Raw genomic sequence first — 18,492 nt, forward strand, 5'->3', positions numbered from 1 at the left:
AGCGTGGAATTCATCCCCTTTTTAATTGCTGGACTGGATAAAAATGATGTAAGAGTTTGGGCAATTAAGGGACAAAGTTCTGCCAGTAGTGGACAGGGTTAAAGCCATTTCCACACCGTATTCACACAAATCTCTCATGGGCAGTTTGACGGCAAGATGCTCTGAAGCCCCACCCCACTGCTTGGACTGTTTCTCACCAGTCAGCCAAATGTGAGGGTGGGTGGGGAGAAGGCTGCCCTGATTAAAACTTCGCTTTGTGTGAGATCCCCCATCCTCAGCCCAGTGCTGCTCAGCCCATTGGCAAAAAACAACAAAAACAACAACCAAGCAGTGAAGAAAATGGGGATACAATAGGGCAGATGGGCCAAGGAGGGAGGGTGTAGGGCCTTGGAGGAAACGGCAGCAGGGGATCCAGTGGACCAGAGGTTCCCCCCTCCTACTGCAGGGGAAATTCACTCTCCATAACACCTACAATCCAGTCTAAGAGGAAAGACCCTGTTGCCTCATCCTGCTTTGTTTAACTGTCCTCGGTCTTAGTCCGAGCCCTTCTTTACCAGCCAAGAGGCAGGAAACTCAACAGAGACTTTTCCTGTGACAGACCATTTGGCTCCGGAAAGCTGACAGGTATCTGGAGCTCAACGCCATATCACTCGAGCTCTCCTTGGCAGAGAAACCCTGTATTTATTCTCACCTTGCCCAAAGCGGTTGTTTTAAATATCCCCAACGTCAAGTTTGTTTCACTCCATCGGCCTAAAAAAAACACAACAGCAGGGAAATCTGAATGGACAGCAAGCTCCTTACCCCAGCCCTGCAGTCAATGTCTGCCAGATTTTTCCTGGCCTACTAAGCGTTGTCAAGCTCGAAGTGGCGGCCTTCCTCCAGTGACAGCTCACAGTGTTGTTGTGCTCCTTCCCGTGGTGGCACTGGGCCCAGCGCGGCCTAGCTAGCTGTGATCCTCCTACACAGCCAGCACTTCTCTACCACATGGGCTTGCAGCTTTTTGACACAGAAATATGGCGTCAACCCACCCCACCCCACCCCACCCCACCCCGCAAAAAAGAGGACTTTCCTTCTTTTTTTTTTGTAAAAAGACTTTTATTGGAAAAGAGGGGGCATTGTAAAAAGCAAAGAGGGCTTACCCAGCACCAGTAAAAGGAGGACAAGGCCACAGTGTCCCAGCAAATATAGAGACAAGAAGGGACAGAAGGAATGAGGACATTGTGACTGAAAAAGATAATGCTCATAACTCTAGGGAGATTCTTGGGTGGCGAAGGAAAGGCAAAAGGTGGTTTGTTGACAAAAGGTCAAACACAGCTCATGGAAAACACACACACCTTCCAGATGGTCTGCTTATGAACAAGCCTGTACTGGATATATATATTTATATATATTGGAGGGGGGAGGCAGAAACAGACATTCACACACAGCACCCTGGGCAGCAGGCACTAATTTAGTCCCTTGTAAGTCTGAGGGGCTCAAAGCGACACCAAAGTAAGTCCTACTGCACACAGTCACCTTACGAGGAATGCAAGGCAGGCATGGGGCTCCCCCCTTCTCATTAACTCCCCCCTTTACACTCTCCAAATCAGTTTCCTTGGCTAGCTTAATTTGGACTTTTGCCTATGGGAAGTTGCATGGGGGACGAGGAAACCACAGGCCTTGCTGCCAAGCTTGCAAGAGAGAGAGAGAGAGAGAGAGAGAGATGCGCCAAAGGGCCATATGGCTTCAGCCAAGGAGCCCAAAGGTGAAGAACTCTATCCCCAACTTAGCAGAGCCCAGCCCCATCTCAAAACGCATCGTGCGGAATTCCGGGGAAACAAACCAGAGCAAAGAGCACCGAGATGCACAGATCGGGAGGAGGGGAAGCATAGTAGAAAGGAGACGTTACAGGGAAGGCAAAAGGGTGCTTTCTTCACGACAGGGTGGGCTTGCTCCCTAGGAAACTAGTGATTAGAAACGGTATGTCAGTGAAGGGCAAGGTTGTGGAGGCAGAAGGGGGTGGGATGTGGCAAAAGGGCTGCCAAGCTGGGAGGGACCACGCTGGAGCTCCAAGTGGTGTGTGTCCAAGAGGGTTCAGGCACCATGCCCTGATGACAGTGGGGCTGCATCCATTGTTCTAGTCCTTCCCCTTTCCTTTTCTGGCTGCTTGAAACAAATGGAAGATCATTAGTGCAACACACCACATACAGGGCCCCCACACATTCTCATTTATTTCTGTGCTGGTCTGGCATTTACTAGCACTCTTAACACGCCAGTTGACCACTAGTCTCCTGGACTTGCATTAGCATACAAGCCGTGCACCTGGAGCACATCCAGTCTTGTCGCTTTTTGGGTTCCTCCTGTCTGGACACTTGCACTTGCCTTGCAGGTGGAAAGATTCTACCTTTTATTGACTCCAGCCTCCAGCTTCTCCCCATTCACACAAATGCACCCCTAGGGGAAAGACACTGTGGGCTTTAGATTCCTCTCAGCACCTGAAGCACCACATAATTGCAATCTTGTCATTACCTGGGTGCCTGTGAACTATCACGGGGGTGTTTTCTTGTAAAAGGTCAGAACGTATAAAGACACCAGTGAGACAAACACTCAGCTCATGAGCCAGCTGTAGTTCTCCAAGCAATACTGTGTTGCCAGTGTGTTTTCGAGCAATATGGCAATTGCATAGAAAACTGCATGTTTCCTAATTTGCCACCCCTAACACAGGAGTTATATCCTTATTGGATCATCAAGAGTAATGTGTGGCAAATTATCTAAGGCAGGAAAAGGGAGCCTAAGAGCTGGGACTCACCTTTGGATTTTGACTTGGCCTTAGGAGAGCAGGGCTTGGTCACTTGTATAGTTTCCTGGCACTCGGCATTGTAGAGGGCCTTCTTCAGAGTGCCCGAACGGGACTTCAGACCTGTTGCCGAGTCACAACCACCCCAGCTCTCAAACTTATACTTGCAATCAGCTAGGAGAGAAGTTAAGAGCCATTAGATCTGTTATAGCAAACAAGCAATGGTCCTGTCTGTGGGACACCTAAGATCCCAAAGAGTGTTCACCATGGCTATCTACCAAATGACTATGAATCATGTCCATGTGGCTCAACAATTAGCAGATCTAAATGTTACTGGGACTAAATGTTAGCTAGACCAGGGTAAATGGATTGGCAGCGACTGCTGCACAACATTGTCATGGAACTAGGAACTTTGTGGTTTGTAGGCCTGACTCTTTAAAATACAACACCAAACAAACAGGTAGTTTTCAAGGGCCTGGTACGTGGATAAACACCAATGCAGCATAACCATGCCTCTTGTAAAGTTTTCCTATCTGCTGTAAATAGCAAGCAAACAAAGGGGAGGAATCCACAGTGGAGGGAAACAGGAAGCTGCAAAGCTGGCACTGACTGTCAAACCTCTCCTCCAGCTGGCCACAACCTAATTCCTCACTAACCTAAATAGAGAAGAAGAAGATACATAAGCATGGAAGTAACTAGGAAGTGGGAATAGCAAGACAAAGGGAATGTGTGAGGTGTGGCTTAAAAGTGTAGAAAGCTTCCAGTCAGCATTCAAACCACTTAATTCTCTGCTCAGATCCAAGTTATTTTCTGGAATCTACTGTCCTCTGTACTCCTGGATCCTCCTTGATCCCACTGCCCTGAGAGTTGTTGGAAAATGCTGGTATATCAGGAGTTGCTCAGAGTATTGGACTAAGTATGGACAGATAATCTGGTATCTTGACAGAAGGCAAGTGACATGGAAGCTGTACTTTTATCTCTTGGTGATGGCAACCTTTTCAGTGGGACCTAGATAAAAGGGACTCTGCCCCATATTGCCACCACCATCTTGTTTCCCTTTGGATCCAAGACCCCCTACCGGAATCTCTCTGGTCTTCAACCACCATAGATATTCTCTCTCAGATAAGGAGTAAGGTAGAAAGGTAGAGTGTGTGCTTTGCACCCAGAAGATTCCAGGTTCAATCCCTGGCACTTGCAGGCTGGATGAGCCATCTAGGCAAAACTGAGCTTGAGGGACTGATAGTCCAGCTTGGTATAAGGCAACCTCATTTATGCTTCTAAGCAGAAGGACAGTCTTCCCCAACCATCTGCCTCCAGATGTTGTGGACTTCAACTCTCACCAACCCTAGCCAGCACAGTCAATGGTCAGGGATGAGGGAGTTGCAGTCCAACAACATCTGGAGCGCATCAGGTTGGGGAAGTCTGATTCAAATGAAACAGCTGCCAGAAACCGCAGTCAAGTATCTCTGCGGAAAGCCCAGTTGCCTCCAGAAGCCACAGGATGTGCTTCTAATGCAGAAGTGCTGGATGCAGAACGAGCACATTATCAATTACAAACTCACTGTAAACAGCAAAAACCGACACTGCATTAACGTCGGCAGTAAGTTGGCATACGGTGTGCACATGACCCCCAAGACTGCATACACACTCCTCGCTAACTGCCTGCAATCGTTCCAGGCAAAGAACCACCATTTCTTCAGAATTTGTTAAGCCGGTGGCCAGGCTGGCTTCCCAAGGTCCCATTTAAGACTGGTGTGTCATTCCCTAAGTCTCACCCTTCTCTCTCTCAGGGCAAAACACACACTCACCTCCAAATTCCTTCTTCCAGTTGCAGGGGATCTTGCACTTGAGTTTCTTGGTTTCTTCATTACAAGTTCCCTCACGGAAGCCAACACCACAGTCTTTGCTGTTGGGGACGCAGGGACCCCAGCGCCATTCCTCGCAATCCGAGCCATTTTTCTTCACCTTTTCTGCAGTGGTCATAGGGGAGCCAGCAATCATTATAACACACAACAAACAGCTTCTCCTTTCCCCCAGGCCACTGTAAGGCATTAAATGCAGCCCCGGCCCATGCCCTGCAAGCAAGCCCTCAGAACATCAGGCTGCAGACAGGGCCTCATCCCACTTGCTAGCCAGAACTCTCCTAGTCAGCTCACCTTTCTTATTCTTGCCAGCCTCAGAAGATGCAGCCAGAAGGATCAGAATCCAAAGCAAATAGAGTCCACGGACCTGCATTCTGTAGAAGGAAAGGATAAGGAGTCGTGCATCAAAGCCCTGCAGTGATGGCTGGTGCTCAATGGAACTGATAGGGTGGAAGGCAGGGAGGCCAACAGTAGGTGGCGCCAGAGCCAATGACAGGAAGAGAAACACAATTCTAGTTTTGTCCCCATCCGCCTTCTCCCTGCTGACTTCTGCAAGGGCAACATTAAGAGTATGGAAACTGAAACCCAGAAGGTTCGGGAATCAGTTATCAGTACTGGCTGCATGATTCTCAACATATTTTGAGCAAACAGCTCTCTTTCTGAAGGCTGTTATCAATGGTACTTTCTTTAATAACTGGCACTAAAGGACTGGCAACCTCAGTGACTTTTGCAAGCGTGACTCAGTTTGGAGCAAGGAGATACAAACAGTGATCTGACAAAGAGCTATTTGCCTGAAACACACTGAGAGTAGACCCCCTGAAATTAATAGACCTGGTTAACTAAGAGGTCCATTAATTTCAATGGGCCTACTCTGAGCAGGACTAGCACTGGAGACGACCCACTGGGATTAACACAATGCCTTTGAGAGCATTTCTTCCCTGCCATTGCTGGGGTGTCTGTCTTTTCTTGCTCTGTTGTGCTTCCCCTTTTTGGTGTGTTGTGCCACTTGGCAAGCCTGCACAAGGCCTGCACTTACTGAGACACAAACACGCCATTCCCACAGCGGTGCGAGTCAATGGGCACTTCCCCTCACAATGAGCCTTTGGCCCACAACGTAAAACAAAATGACGTTATTCTCCTGTACCTATTGAATCCTGTAGGCCTATGGCAGAAACTGAACAAGACTCGGGGCCTTTTCCCCTTTTAATAAGCAAACAAATGATCCGAGGAGCACTGCAAACTTTCTACCCCACCCTGGTCTCTGACACCCCCTTTCCTAGACTGCAAATCTAGAGCAACGAAGTGGAAACTGGGAAAAAGCAAACCTGCCAAAGGGATTTATGCTGCTTGCTGCCTTTCGGAAGCCAGAAGGCTTCTGCGGGCTGGCAATAGTGAGGCCCTGCTCCCCACTCCCCTCAAATGCTCCCACATTTTCCCTCATTTCCCACTGCCTCTTTTATCTGGTGCTCAGCAGGCTACCTAGCCAATGCCAAAGCTCCCCGAGGTCGGGGGGGGATCTCAGCTGCCATGGAATCTTTATCCAGCTCAAAAAGAATCCAGGGTGGGAAAAGAAGCCCCCAACAGGCAGAGTTTTTGAGAACTAAAACAGAAGATTAAAAATAAAAGCTCAACACAATTAGATCTCATGTGGAGCTTTAGAAGGCAGGCTGCTCCCCCTGCTGGCTCTCTTAATGTCAGCCTATTACCATATCCCCACAAAAGGTCTATCTATGGAAACAAGGCTCAGCGAGAGAGCGCAAGCAAGAGTGTGCCCGTGTGTGTGTGTGTGTGTATGTGCGCACCATAAAGAAGGGAAACTGCAGGTGTAGAGAAGAAGCAGGGAAGTGTGTGCACTGTAGCATTGCAGCATGTAAGCTAGGATGTGTTTCTGCCCACAGACTCAGTGCAGTACACCAAGAGATCTGAACTGCCTCCAGGGCAGATGTTGAGAGTAGCGGAGTATTCAACAGGCAGTTTGGTGAAGCACCATTCATCTATGGCCTAGCTAGAGTGAACTAGTGGCCAGCCTTGCGATTCTCTTCTTAAAACAACAGCAGCACTATTTTGTTTCAACAAAGAGTCTCGCGAGAACATTGGAGGAAAGACATGTAACTCAGGTTGTTTTATTTTTCCAATACCTGGGAACAGGTAACAGGGCACGAATGCAAATCTTACTCACCTGGAAGAGTCCAGCAGTAATGAAATAATAAATAAAGGTAGATCCAGCAAACTCATTCACCTGGTGCTCCCACACTAAGAGTGGTGATGGAGAAAAGTAGGGATGTACCAAAAAGCAAAGGGACTGCTTAGTTCTACAGAATCTGCAAGAGCATCCTTTTCTGTATGTACAATGTTTTTCAGTGGCACCAGGATGACAAACTGTGAGTATGTCTATACCACGGAGGAGGAGCTCTTTTGTTTGCCACTGGATTTTGGTAATTTTGGCCTTAATTTATCAAGTACTGGAATGCTGAGGTACTGCATTGCCAACAACCACAGCTGATTTAAGCTGCAGTTCTGCAACTCCTGAAATGGTTACAGGGCCCCCCAAAGAATAAGTGGATGGCACAACTTCCATCTGGGTTTAAAATATAGATCCTCCTACTCTGCCCCACAGTATTTGCATCACAAAACTCATAAATTAACTTGTAACAGAGAAGATTGAGCCACACGCAAAACACCAAAATTATTCCCCCTTACACCTCTGAATTCTGCAATTTGCATACATGATGCACATGTTCATGCTTGTTTTGCATGTTTTATTCTAATTCCCATAGGCACGAAGCAGACTACGCACAGTACCAAAGATCTATCCTTGAACCAATGAAAATCCTGATCAGCCATTTCCTGGCTTCCGAGTTGTTAACAGTCTACAGAGCCTAAAGCTTAGAAATTTTTAAAAAGATACATAAAAATAAAAGGTGATTCTCAATACCATGACTGATACATGATTTCAAAGTTGCATGGTGCTGCAGCGGAATTTACATAGTTCTATATACTAAAGGTGAGTGGTAGCACTCTAGGCTGAAGCTAAAGCCCCAGGGACCTGGGCATGAGGACTGGAAACTTAGCTTAGCTGTTTAGTTAAGGCTTCTGGCAGATGATGGATCTGGGGCTTTTGCAGTGCGGTGGTTTTGCATTGACTTTGAAAACATGCAACAACTTCACGGTATCTTAGTTGTGCTGGGGGATCTAACTAGCACATGTCTTCCATTATATGCACTTGTGGGATATTTAATCCTCCTTCCAATATGCCCGTGAAGAGGAAAAAAGTGGGGGAAGGAGAAAAACAGGTTATAAATGGTGCTTTGGACGAGGCTACTTGGAAGTGTATCAGACACAGTCCTTTGCCTCTGCCCCCACTGCCAGAGCAGTTCAGAGGAACCGATTGCATCACAGACTGGGATGAAACATGCCGTGCTCAGTGTAGGGGAAAGAAATAGCCCGGAGGACCGAGGGAAAAGAAACACTAGGTCAGCATTTTTGCCCCTTCCCCCACAGCGTCCCCCAGGCAGCCCACTGCAGAGAGCAGCTCTCTTCATTATTCAGGCTCCACTGGGCTCACCTTTTGTATGTCTGTTGCTGTGAAGCGGCCGGATTCATTCTGAATTGAACTGTCACAGAGAATTACACAGGCTGGGGAGCTGAAGGCAATGCCTAAGGGACGAAGGCCACTTCCCCTGCCCCCTTCAGCAGGGGAACTCCCCTCAGGGGAGACAAGGGCCTGTCAGGGCAGAGCCCAAGCCTCTCTTCCTCCAGGAGCCCAAGAGGGCAGGAGCTCAGCACCAAGAGTGGTCCAGATCCAAGCTCTTCCATGACTGGAATATCTGACAAGACGATTTGCCAGATGTGGGTCATGGCGGTCTGAGCCATTTGTCGCCCTTCCAGTGGGAGTTAAGGAGGCAAAGAATGGCTTCTGCTAGGCTCAATAACAGATACCTAGCAAGTTGAAACCTAAACCATCTCTTCTGTGACCAGCTACTGTAAAGCTTAAGTTATTTTGGAAAGAGTAATAGCACAAGAGTCTAAAACGAATAATACCCTATGTGAATATATTGTGTTCGTTTTGCAGGGGGGAACGGCACTTTCATTCTGGACCAATTCTCACATTAGGGTTTGCAATCTGGTTGCTGCTTCCACTTGGTCAAGTTATGGGAAGTTTTGAACCAAGCAGAAATTTAATTTATTTGTTATATTTATATTTTGGCTTTGGCTTTGTGGGAATCAGAGCCTGGGTTCTTCAATCCGAATCGAACACCCTTAACCGCTACACAATGTGGGCTGGGCAGATGTTGTTCACCTTTCTGAGAGTCCTGTGGCCTCCAAGGAATGCTGGCAGGGATGTCAGAAGTAACCCCATGTTCTGCCAATCCTTGATGCGTCTTCCTGCTTCAGAAGCTGCTGGTATGGCAGGAGACCTGGCTGCACAGAGCAGCAAACAGACCACAAAGGTAACAAATCAATCCAGGCTGAATGTCCCTCCCCACCAAACAGTGAACATGAATTATTCCCCCAGGAGATCATCTTCAACTTCTTCTTGTTTTTAATATTATCTGAAGAATTTTCACTGTGGAAAAGTGCTGCACAGCAACCAGGCATGGCCTGAAGGCCAACTCAGCTCACAAGATCTCTGTAGGATTCCTTGTTTCTTTCCCTGCAGCTGATGATATCTGTAATGACTGAAACTAGTTGCAAGAAGGTAGGGAAACAATAGCCTAAATATGGAAGGAACGGCAATACACATTAATGTAGGTTTACTCAGTGCACTTCTGTCTTGAGCAGGCATTTTAAATCGGATCAGATCCTGGCTTATCCTAATCTGTTTGGATGTTATGGAGAACTCTGACTTAAATGCAAGCAAGATCTCCACACTGAAACCAGCGTATAAAGGAGGGGCAAGGAAGGAGCACATGGCCACAGTGCTTGTTCATGGCTTCATCTTCTACTATATATTTTGGAATGTTACTTTTTCTGTTTGCTGTGCCTTTGGATATTTCTTAACATCTCAACCAAATTTTATGTGATGGTTCCTGAGACCGAGGGGCAAGTCTTTCTTGCATAAAACTGGATTCCATTTTGAATCAAGATGGAGAACTGAACCTTTCAAAAATGTGCATTTTTTAAATTACCCATTACAAAATTGCACTAGTTTTCTTCTTAGCATTCCCAATCAACATGAGGGTACAGGGCTGCTAGTAAACTATGGTATATGAACCCTGGGACAAATGTCTGAACCTGGCCTATTTGGTTAAGTGCAAAAGCATCACTACAATATCCATTTTGTTCTTCATTTTGCCTTTATTCCTCTTTCTAATGCTGCCTGGCTCTTGTGTGCTACAAATTCCACAGTAAGAGCCTCATCTCCTCCGGACTGGCCTATTGCAGTTCTATCATCTTGGTCTCCTGGAGCACTAATTGTCCTTTTCTTCATGCATAAAGAAAAAAAAAAAACACAGATAATTATCATCCTCAGTTTCCTCCTTTGACCACTTCAAAATCCAGCAGAAAACTGTTGTTCTTGTTTAGATATGCTCCATGCACTTATTCTGTCCTGTGGCATGCATCCTCTGCCCTTCCCTTCTTGGCATCAGCCTATGGTCTGCTGTTCTCTCCAGCTTCAGCAATCTGCCTCCTCTGCAGTGACTGCTGTCAGTAACATGGCCAATCTCCCAAATGTGCAGTGGGAGGGTATACCTTCCTCCGTTAAAATGTAACAATTAAATTAAGAGCAAACGCAAGGAACACATTTAGCATGTATGCTGGATGGGGGAGAAATATGTGGCAAGACAAACCCACCTGAACCTGAACACATTTGGCTGTGGAAGTGATGTGGTCCAGTAGAACTAAGAGTAGCCATAACTAGAGCTAGAAGCACGGAAATTTGCTCACCTTGTTGCAAGTCCTCGAAAGCAGACTCTAATAGAACAGGTGTACAGCGGGGGGCAAGGAGAGAGGGGAAGACACTAGTTTGCATAGTAAACAAACAAACAGCCACGCAAGTGACCTGTGTAATTCAATAGCGTTCTTAGAAGTCATAACTTGTTTTGTGCTCCGCCATCTGCTGAAGGCTAATTTTGGGAGGCTGCGCTTAGTTCTGCATCCCACATCACTATCACTGTCCTGTTTGCTGGTAATTGTGGGAACAGTTGTCTTGCTGCCCCTCAGCAGAGTGCAAGCATTAGGTCCTTTACCTTTCAAATGAGCTTAAGGTAAGAGATGGGCTGGTGGCTACCAGAAGAAGAAATCAGCTTATTCCTCCTTTTCAGTTTTGTTCTTCTGTGCGTTTACTAAGCTTCCTCTCCCAAAATTGAAACATTTATTTCAATGCTTCTTCTCTCCTTCATCCCTCTTGCTGATCATTTCAAGCTTTATCCCTTGTGGGATAAAGCTTTACAAGTCGAACGGTGATACAGAACGAGACAGAAATTAAAGGAAGGGAGTACACCGACTATCAGATATTCTATTGCATGGGGGGCAGGGAGAAACACAGTTTAAACAATCCCAAGTGAGAAATTTATTGTTAAGATGAAACTAATATTTGGGGCAGTTCCCCCTCCCCTGCAGAACCCTTGATATTTTTGCTCTCCCTGGATCATCAACAATTCATTATATGTCTGTTGCGCTTAACTTCTAGTGTATCCAGGTCTTAGAGCATACCTCATTTCTGCTAATGCTTTCTCCTCACAGGCTGCACATGCTGAGCTGCAGCTGAAAATTTAAACATACTTTGGCAACAGTCAGGATTGCCAAGGATTTGTCTAACCCTGGACCAAGTCCATGGAAAACCTCTGGGTGATGCTGGAATGGGGTCGCAGGTGCCAAACACAATAACGAGGGGCCCTTTCACTTTCCCTGGCCTCCCTTCTCTGCCAAGCAAAATCTGTTCCAGGTGTCACTTCTAACCCGGTTGGTTGTCGGCACTTGGTGATTTAGATGCTGCACTGCCTCCTCTCCACCAGATGAGTCATCCCGCATGCACTGAGCTCTTTCACAGTGGCAATGCAAGATTCTCTGCCGCTTCAAGCTCACCTATTTACTTGGAAGTAAGTCCCCTTCAATCAGTGGGACTTACTTCTAAGCAAACACAGAACTGGGCTCAAAGTGTCAAACAGCAGTGCTGCTCACACCCCTATTAGAGCCAATCTACTTATCTGTTTTCTCCAGGTGCCCTGTCTCCTCAAATAAGTGGGATGGTAATCAGCAGCCCTCCCCTGCCTCTGAGTTTTAGTGCTTACTGAAGTCAAGCAACTTGTATATTGCCTCTGCAGGGATCTCCATAAAGGATGGGAAGAATACACAGCCCTCTCCTCAGTCACAGAACACATTGCTAGAGGAGGCATGCTTTTTACAGGAACCGTCCAAATCTCTGTCAGAACAGGAAAAACTGTCAAGTCCCCATCCATCCAGCTGTTCTGGTTTGCTTTCTTTGTCCTCAAAGGCATCTGCACTCGTTCCAGAATGTAAGCACTGCTCACCTGTCTTACATACAGAATCTCTCAGGATGGGATGTTCACACTTTGGGGGATAATTATCCATGCTTCTCTCTTCCTAGTACCAGCTTATTATGCAAAACTAATTTCTAATCATTCCTAGTTCTGCTGCTGCGTAAACGCTGAAGGAAGGACAATGGAGCAAAGGATTAGAAAGGTGTTAGCAGAGCCACCATATGCAATACCTGACCCTGGGGGCGGCGAGTGAATCCCACAAAGCTTCTTTCTCAAACCTTCCTACAGAGTTCTCCTCATTCACTACGCCAAGCCAGCCACAGGGCATATAACAATCTATATAAAAAAATATATAAACTGCAAAATGCTTATTTGTCATCTTGGCAACCACCTGCAATCCCTTTCCTGAGAATACAGTACACCCACTGAACACAACAGGCCTTACTTTTGAGTGGGCATGTGCAGGATCTCACCATATGGTAGGCTAAGCTTCATGGCCCAGAAGGGTCATGCTTTCAACCCTCAAAACTAGCACATGATCCACTACATTGCAAGTGACCCACACTCAATTTTTCCCTTATTTCTTTGGCTCCAGATTTCCTTCACATCAGGGTCACACCCACACCACACATTGAAAGCACTCTTGTACCACTTTAAGAGTCATGTCTTCCCCCCAAAAATTATAGGAATGGTAGTTCATTAAGGCTGTTAAGGAGACCCCTCACAAAGGTATAGTCCCCAGCACCCTTAACTAGGGCTGCCATACATCCAGATTTTCCTGGACATTACTAGGATTTCAAAGGCAGAATTGACTTGGGGGAGGGGCATGACTCTTAAAGTGGTACGGTAGTGCTTTAAATGTATGGTATGGATGTGACCCAAAGTTCCCTCCATGGCAAGAAACAGATTTTCTTCATGATGCACTGCAGATGTCAACATGATTACATGCTTATGTGGCAAGCATCATTATTAGCTCATCATCTAACAACATGAGGAAGGAAGGAATATTTTAAGAAAAAGAGAGGCACCGCTTGCATACAGTAAGATAGTGGTGACATATCATTCAGAAAATGTTTGGATTTATCGTGTTAACTCACTCCGAAACTAGGTGGGAATAAACAGATTCACAAAACTTTTGAACCATTTCACCAACACTCCTCAGTGAGTTTAGAGAACCAGGCCAGACTACATGGAAGTTTGTGAGAGAGCCACGAAGCTCGTTTTCATCACTATGCAGGACTCACATTTAACTTCTTCCCCTGCATACAGAAATGCTGCCAGAACAAAATTACTTAAACACTGGCCACTTTTGAAAACCATGGGCTCCAAAACAAGGGACGTATGATTTCTTTTGTGAGTTCGAAGAGACAAAGGACTTCAAATAAGAGAGATCCATTAAATTAAAACATAGGGCATTTAACGGCAGCTGCAGCCATTCTGAATTGCTAAGGTGCCCTGACCACCCACCTTCTTTCTGGTGTTTGCTTCCTGCTCTGTCTCGAGAGCAACCACATGCCTTCTCCTCCCAGTCCTCTCCGACCTATTTTACCATGAGCTCCTCCTCTTGGGTCCTTTGTGTTTCTTCATCTTTGGACTTGCCTTGCTCCTTCTTATAAAAATGCAGGAAAAGTTGGCCTCAACAGTCCCCTCAGATTTCCATTTCCTACAGCCAAATGCAGCTTCAACAATATGCGTGATCCTTCCACTCTCTCCCACCTCCTTTCCCTCAGGCTCTGTCCTGGCAGGTTTCAGATTCTTCCTTCCCTGCCTCCTCTCCTACCACCTTCTATTCTCAGGCCCCCTCCTCTTCCTCACCATTGCAAATGTTTCCTGGGGTATACATGGCACAAGCAAAATCTCTGTATAAGGCTGCATCCCACCGAGATTCCTTGCCCACTGACTAAGCATCCATCTGGAATGAGGACAAAGCTTACTTGGGAGCAAGCCCCAGTGAAGTCAATAGGACAAGGCTGCATTGTCAAGGAAGAAGCACCAAACATTGCAAATGTTTCTATTTACCTGGGCTGCCCTACCTAGCATCCATCCAGCAAGATGGATTCCCACTATTTCCATGTGGCTTGCTAGCCTTGGATGCCCTGAATCACAACTTTAAACACAACTTTAAACAGGGTGGTCACACAGTGAAATCAAAAATATGTGGTGCAGTCTTTTGGGTATATGGCATTTCAAGCACTGAAACCAAGGAAAGTGATGCTCACTTGGGTGACCAGGGACCACCCAGTCTACCCTACCTCATAGGAGGGTTGTGATGATAAAATGGGGGATAGGGAGAACCACGTATGCCAGCTTGAACTCATTGGGGGAAAGGTAGGATATAAATGTAAAAATAAATTAACAAAAGTGGTGATTAGCTAAAAATTAGCTAGGGTACATAAGGAGGCTTTATTCTCTAAAAGGTGGAGTGAACCTATAGAGGGCTATGCATAACTAGTCTCAGGAATGGTTGATAAATGGTTGAAAGGCAGACACAGGGGCTCCTGAATAGGGATGGATGGATCTGTCAATTTCGGTTCTCCCTGTTTCTCATTTTTCCAATCTCAAATTCAATTCTCTACATTTCTGTAGCAATTTTCTGTCTTCTTTTGTAATTCTCATGGAAATTCACCAGTATTTTAGTGTGAATTTCTCCTAATAAATCCATTTTGTATGCAGTTTTGCTCTAATACAATTTCCCCCAAAGCAACTTCCCCTAATATTATGCATTTTTACGCGTTTGTTAGTTTATCCAGTACATGCATTATTATTTTTTACACCTTTCTTGGCTGGAGAACTGCCCTGCAAAATTCAGGGAAGTGTTTCTGTTTGTGTATTGTTTCAGAAAGGATGAACTTGGTTAAGTTCAGCTTTGAATGCAAACCTCTCTCTCATCCCTACTCTTAACATGATCTTTCGGCAGCAAAATAACAGGAACGCTACCCTGACAGCATGGAAGAAATGTTGCTTTTCTGATTGGGGTCTTTCCTATAGGTTTATCATCACCAAGCACAACGGATCAATTTTAACAAATCATAATGGCATGTGGAGATGCAGAGGGAAATTGGTATCATCATCATCAAGAAACTCAAGAGTAGGAGAGCATTTGGAGACACAGAGATCTCAATAATAATAATAATATTATAATAATTTATTATTTGTACCCCGCCCATCTGGCTGGGTTTCCCCAGCCACTCTGGGCGGCTTCCAACAAAGATGAAAAATACACTAAAATGTCACATATTAAAAACTTCCCTGAACAGGGCTGCCTTCAGATGTCTTCTGAATGTCAGGTAGTTGTTTATCGCTTTGACATCTGATGGGAGGGCGTTCCACAGGGCGGGCGCCACTCAACACTATCATGGCTTAAAATCCAGCTTCAAATTCTGCAGAATTCCAAGATTCTTGGCTTTCATAAAGTGGCCACTTCCCCCAACCCCACCAACTCATTAGGACTGCAGATTGAAATGAAAGACAGGACCTAAAATGTGTTATTGAGCACCCTCCTAAACACCTACTACAGGTACTCAAAATTTCCAAAAACATGGGAAGGAAAAAACAGCATTCTTGCAAACAGAACAGTGAATCTAAAGTTGGTAAATATATGACAAACTGGTCTGAATTCCAACTGTAGAAGTAGTTTCAGAAGGTTTTTAAAGGTGCACAGCTCTGTGCATTCTGGCCATAGCCCAAGATCCTGAAGAGTAATTGGGGGGGGGGGGAGAAACAGGAATTACCTCAGTACCTCCTTGTTGCCAAAAGTTTTCAGGCTTTGGGTGTGTGGAGACCATCCCAGAACAGGAGTATCAGAAGAGCAGGATGCAGCCTTGCATCTCTGCTGTTACATCTATCTATAAGAAGGCTGGATAAAGACCCACTTCAAAGAAGCATGGATCAAGGCTTGGTAGAGGAAACACGCTGAGCTCTGAGGGAAGCCCCCTTTACGAAGGGTTCTGAACCATGGCTGCAACAACTAGTGAAAGGGGTTTTTAAAGACTTGACCACCCACTTCCCCTCTCATAAAAAGAAACACACAGTTTGAGTGTGTGTGTGCTCAAAGTGAAACGAGGTGTCCTAGTTTCACTGGGACACTTCCTTCCTGGAGCCAGCCATGGGGTGGCGGTGGGGGGTGGAATGGCAGACAGACGACAACAACCTTCTCTCATTCTTCTCCAAGCGGGAGCAGATCCAAGTGGAGGGGCTTTTTCAATAGAGGTGCTCACATTTTGCATGAGATGCACTCTTGTGCTCCAAAATGCCTGGCTCCTGCCTGGCTTGGGGAGTTCCGTGCTGAGCGAGGGTCAGCTCCAGCAACAACAGAACCAAAGGAGGAATGCACAGCACTGTCTCAATTGCAGCAGGAGAAAGAACCAGCAGCCATTGAAATTCTCCCTCCGTGCATAATCATAAAGCATACCACTGTGGGACTGACTGAATAGAGACCCCACTCTTCTGTTTCCCCTCAAAAAAATAAAAATAAAAATCCTCAACCAAGATTGCCTTGGAACTGGGTGGGATCTCAAGGGCATCTTTTGCAGACCCTTACAGGGATCAGGAATACCCAAGTCACAAACACACATCTCCAGTCACTAGCAATATTAGCCCAAAGAATCCAGATTAGAGGGTGGCAGCCGCAAAGTGAGCTATATGCACTTCTACAGAGATGTCTGGGCAGAAGAACGCTTACTAAAGATAATAAGGGTACAGGCTCTAGCTCACTTAAGTAACTTAGAGCTCTTTAAGCCCTGTTGCTCCATTGCGACCACTTTCAATGTATGCTCGCAAACATATGTGCGCACACACTATATGTATGCAGACTGATCTTTCGGATTGCTTACTACGGAGAGCATGGGTGTGATCTTGTATATGTGGTACCAGATAGCATAATGAACCTAGTGCTCAGAACACAAATAAAACAACACTCCCTGGTAACTAAAGGTCGGGAAACACAGGACTCAAGATTTGCATCTAGCACACAGGGCACACCCAGAGAAGTCTTCCCACCCTTTCTCTTCACCCTGCAGCACACCGGGTTTTCCTGAGGGAACTAGAAAGATACAGGTTGGTTCCCCGTGGCGTCTCAGCATCCAGAGTCTTGCCGGACTCCCAAAGATCCTGGGGCAAAAAAGTTTCAACCAACAGATCCGGCGCATCCCTTCACCATCAATGTTATCTGGCCGGGCAGGAAACAACCGGCGAAAGGGATCAGCTCCTCTTTCCCGCTTCCCCCTCTCGGAAAAGGTGACTTCGCGCCTCAGCCTGTGCATCATCTCGGCCCCTTTCTTTAAAAGCTGGAGAGGCTCCGGGAGCGCCGGGGGGTGGGGGGGGGTGAGGAAGGACCCCTTTCATTTGTGATGGAGCCTCGACACCCTCCCGCCCGCCCGCCCGCCGTGCCAGCGACCAAACGTGTGTTACAGCGTTTACACTGGATCTTCGCTCGGGGCTGCTAGAGCAAAAGTTCCCGGGGAACTCCAAACATGGGCGCTTTATGGGGTTGGGAAAAGCAAACTCAAGCGCAACCAGGATCCCTCTTTCTGGGGACGGAGGCTTTCCTCACAAAGGTACACGAGTCGCTCGGGGTCCCCCGCCCCCGCCCTGGGGCACGGCTCTGCGGGGCGCACCTTCCTCCGCCGCGCGCCACTTTGGGCGCCGGCCTCCCCTTTCCCGCCGGCGGCGGCGAAGTTTGGCGCGCGACTTGCCTGGATGGATGCTGCGGGTCTCGTTGCCGGCGCCTGGGTCGCTCTGTCGTGACGAAGGCTGCTCCTCCTGCTTGCCGTGCCGCTCGCCTGGCCCTGCTCCACCGCCCGCCCCGCTATCTGGCTCCTTATCTCGCCTTGCCTTTCCCTTTGTGTCTTCAGAACTAGTTTAAGCTGGTCACATGTGGGCACAACCTTGCGCGGCACGGCGGCGGCGGCGGCCCCTGACGTCACGCCCAGCTGACCACCAAAGGTAGTTTGGGGAGCCCAAAGTTACTTCCAAGGCTCCTCCTCCTCCTCCCCCCCCCCCTTTCCGCATGGAATTGGAGACAAAAGGCGGGCCCGCTCAGAGAGGGCAAACTCAAGCTGGGCCTAAGTTGCTGGAGAGACCCCCAGAGGCTAGTCCTACCCCAATTCCTGTCCTGCGTCTTCCTCCTCCTCGCCTTCTTCCATGGGGACTCCGAGCAACGTTTGCCAGAGTCTGGAAACTACCTCCTTGGCCTCTTTCTTCCTTCTCTCGGACACAGGCATTGCAGTGCAGGCTCAACGTGGGTTTCATCCCACAGATGCGATACATGCAACATCAATGTGGCTGTTTGCACCAAGCCCTTTTTTCGCCTCCGTTCAAAAACATATTCTCCCTCACTTTTCATTTCTTTTCTGTCGTTTAAAACCCAAAGATTTGGCTTGCGGACAAGTTTCGTGCAACTCTTGAGAGC

The 18,492-nt window shown here is 47.0% G+C and overlaps 1 protein-coding gene across 4 annotated transcripts; it reads right to left on the bottom strand.

The window, feature by feature from the left end:
* Positions 1–1,076: 1,076 nt before the first annotated feature.
* MDK (midkine) lies at positions 1,077–17,934 on the bottom strand. Of its 4 annotated transcripts, none has more exons than XM_081836536.1 (5): positions 15,823–16,039; positions 4,933–5,012; positions 4,585–4,746; positions 2,789–2,950; positions 1,077–2,145 (listed from the first exon to the last, which is right to left on the bottom strand). In XM_081836536.1, exons 2-5 carry the CDS (start codon positions 5,009–5,011, stop codon positions 2,117–2,119), a joined length of 432 nt encoding a protein of 143 aa, XP_081692662.1. In that variant the 5' UTR covers position 5,012; positions 15,823–16,039; the 3' UTR covers positions 1,077–2,116. The 4 variants fall into 4 exon arrangements, with proteins under 4 accessions (XP_081692662.1, XP_081692661.1, XP_081692660.1 ...); XM_081836535.1 differs by having other exon boundaries at positions 15,815–16,039; XM_081836534.1 differs by lacking the exon at positions 15,823–16,039 and adding an exon at positions 17,777–17,934 and having other exon boundaries at positions 1,096–2,145.
* Positions 17,935–18,492: the final 558 nt, after the last annotated feature.

Source organism: Podarcis erhardii (assembly GCF_964252035.2).
Source record: "Podarcis erhardii genome assembly, chromosome: 1".
NCBI lineage: Eukaryota > Metazoa > Chordata > Lepidosauria > Squamata > Lacertidae > Podarcis > Podarcis erhardii.

Bases quoted from the DNA above. Each gene is read 5' to 3' on its own strand.
- MDK (XM_081836536.1), bottom strand. From the start codon at position 5,011: ATGCAGGTCCGTGGACTCTATTTGCTTTGGATTCTGATCCTTCTGGCT. The intron at 4,747-4,932 runs GTGAGCTGACTA...TGACCACTGCAG, and splicing joins GGCTGGCAAGAATAAGAAAG to AAAAGGTGAAGAAAAATGGC. The intron at 2,951-4,584 runs GTGAGTGTGTGT...CTTCTCTCCTAG, and splicing joins CTGGAAGAAGGAATTTGGAG to CTGATTGCAAGTATAAGTTT.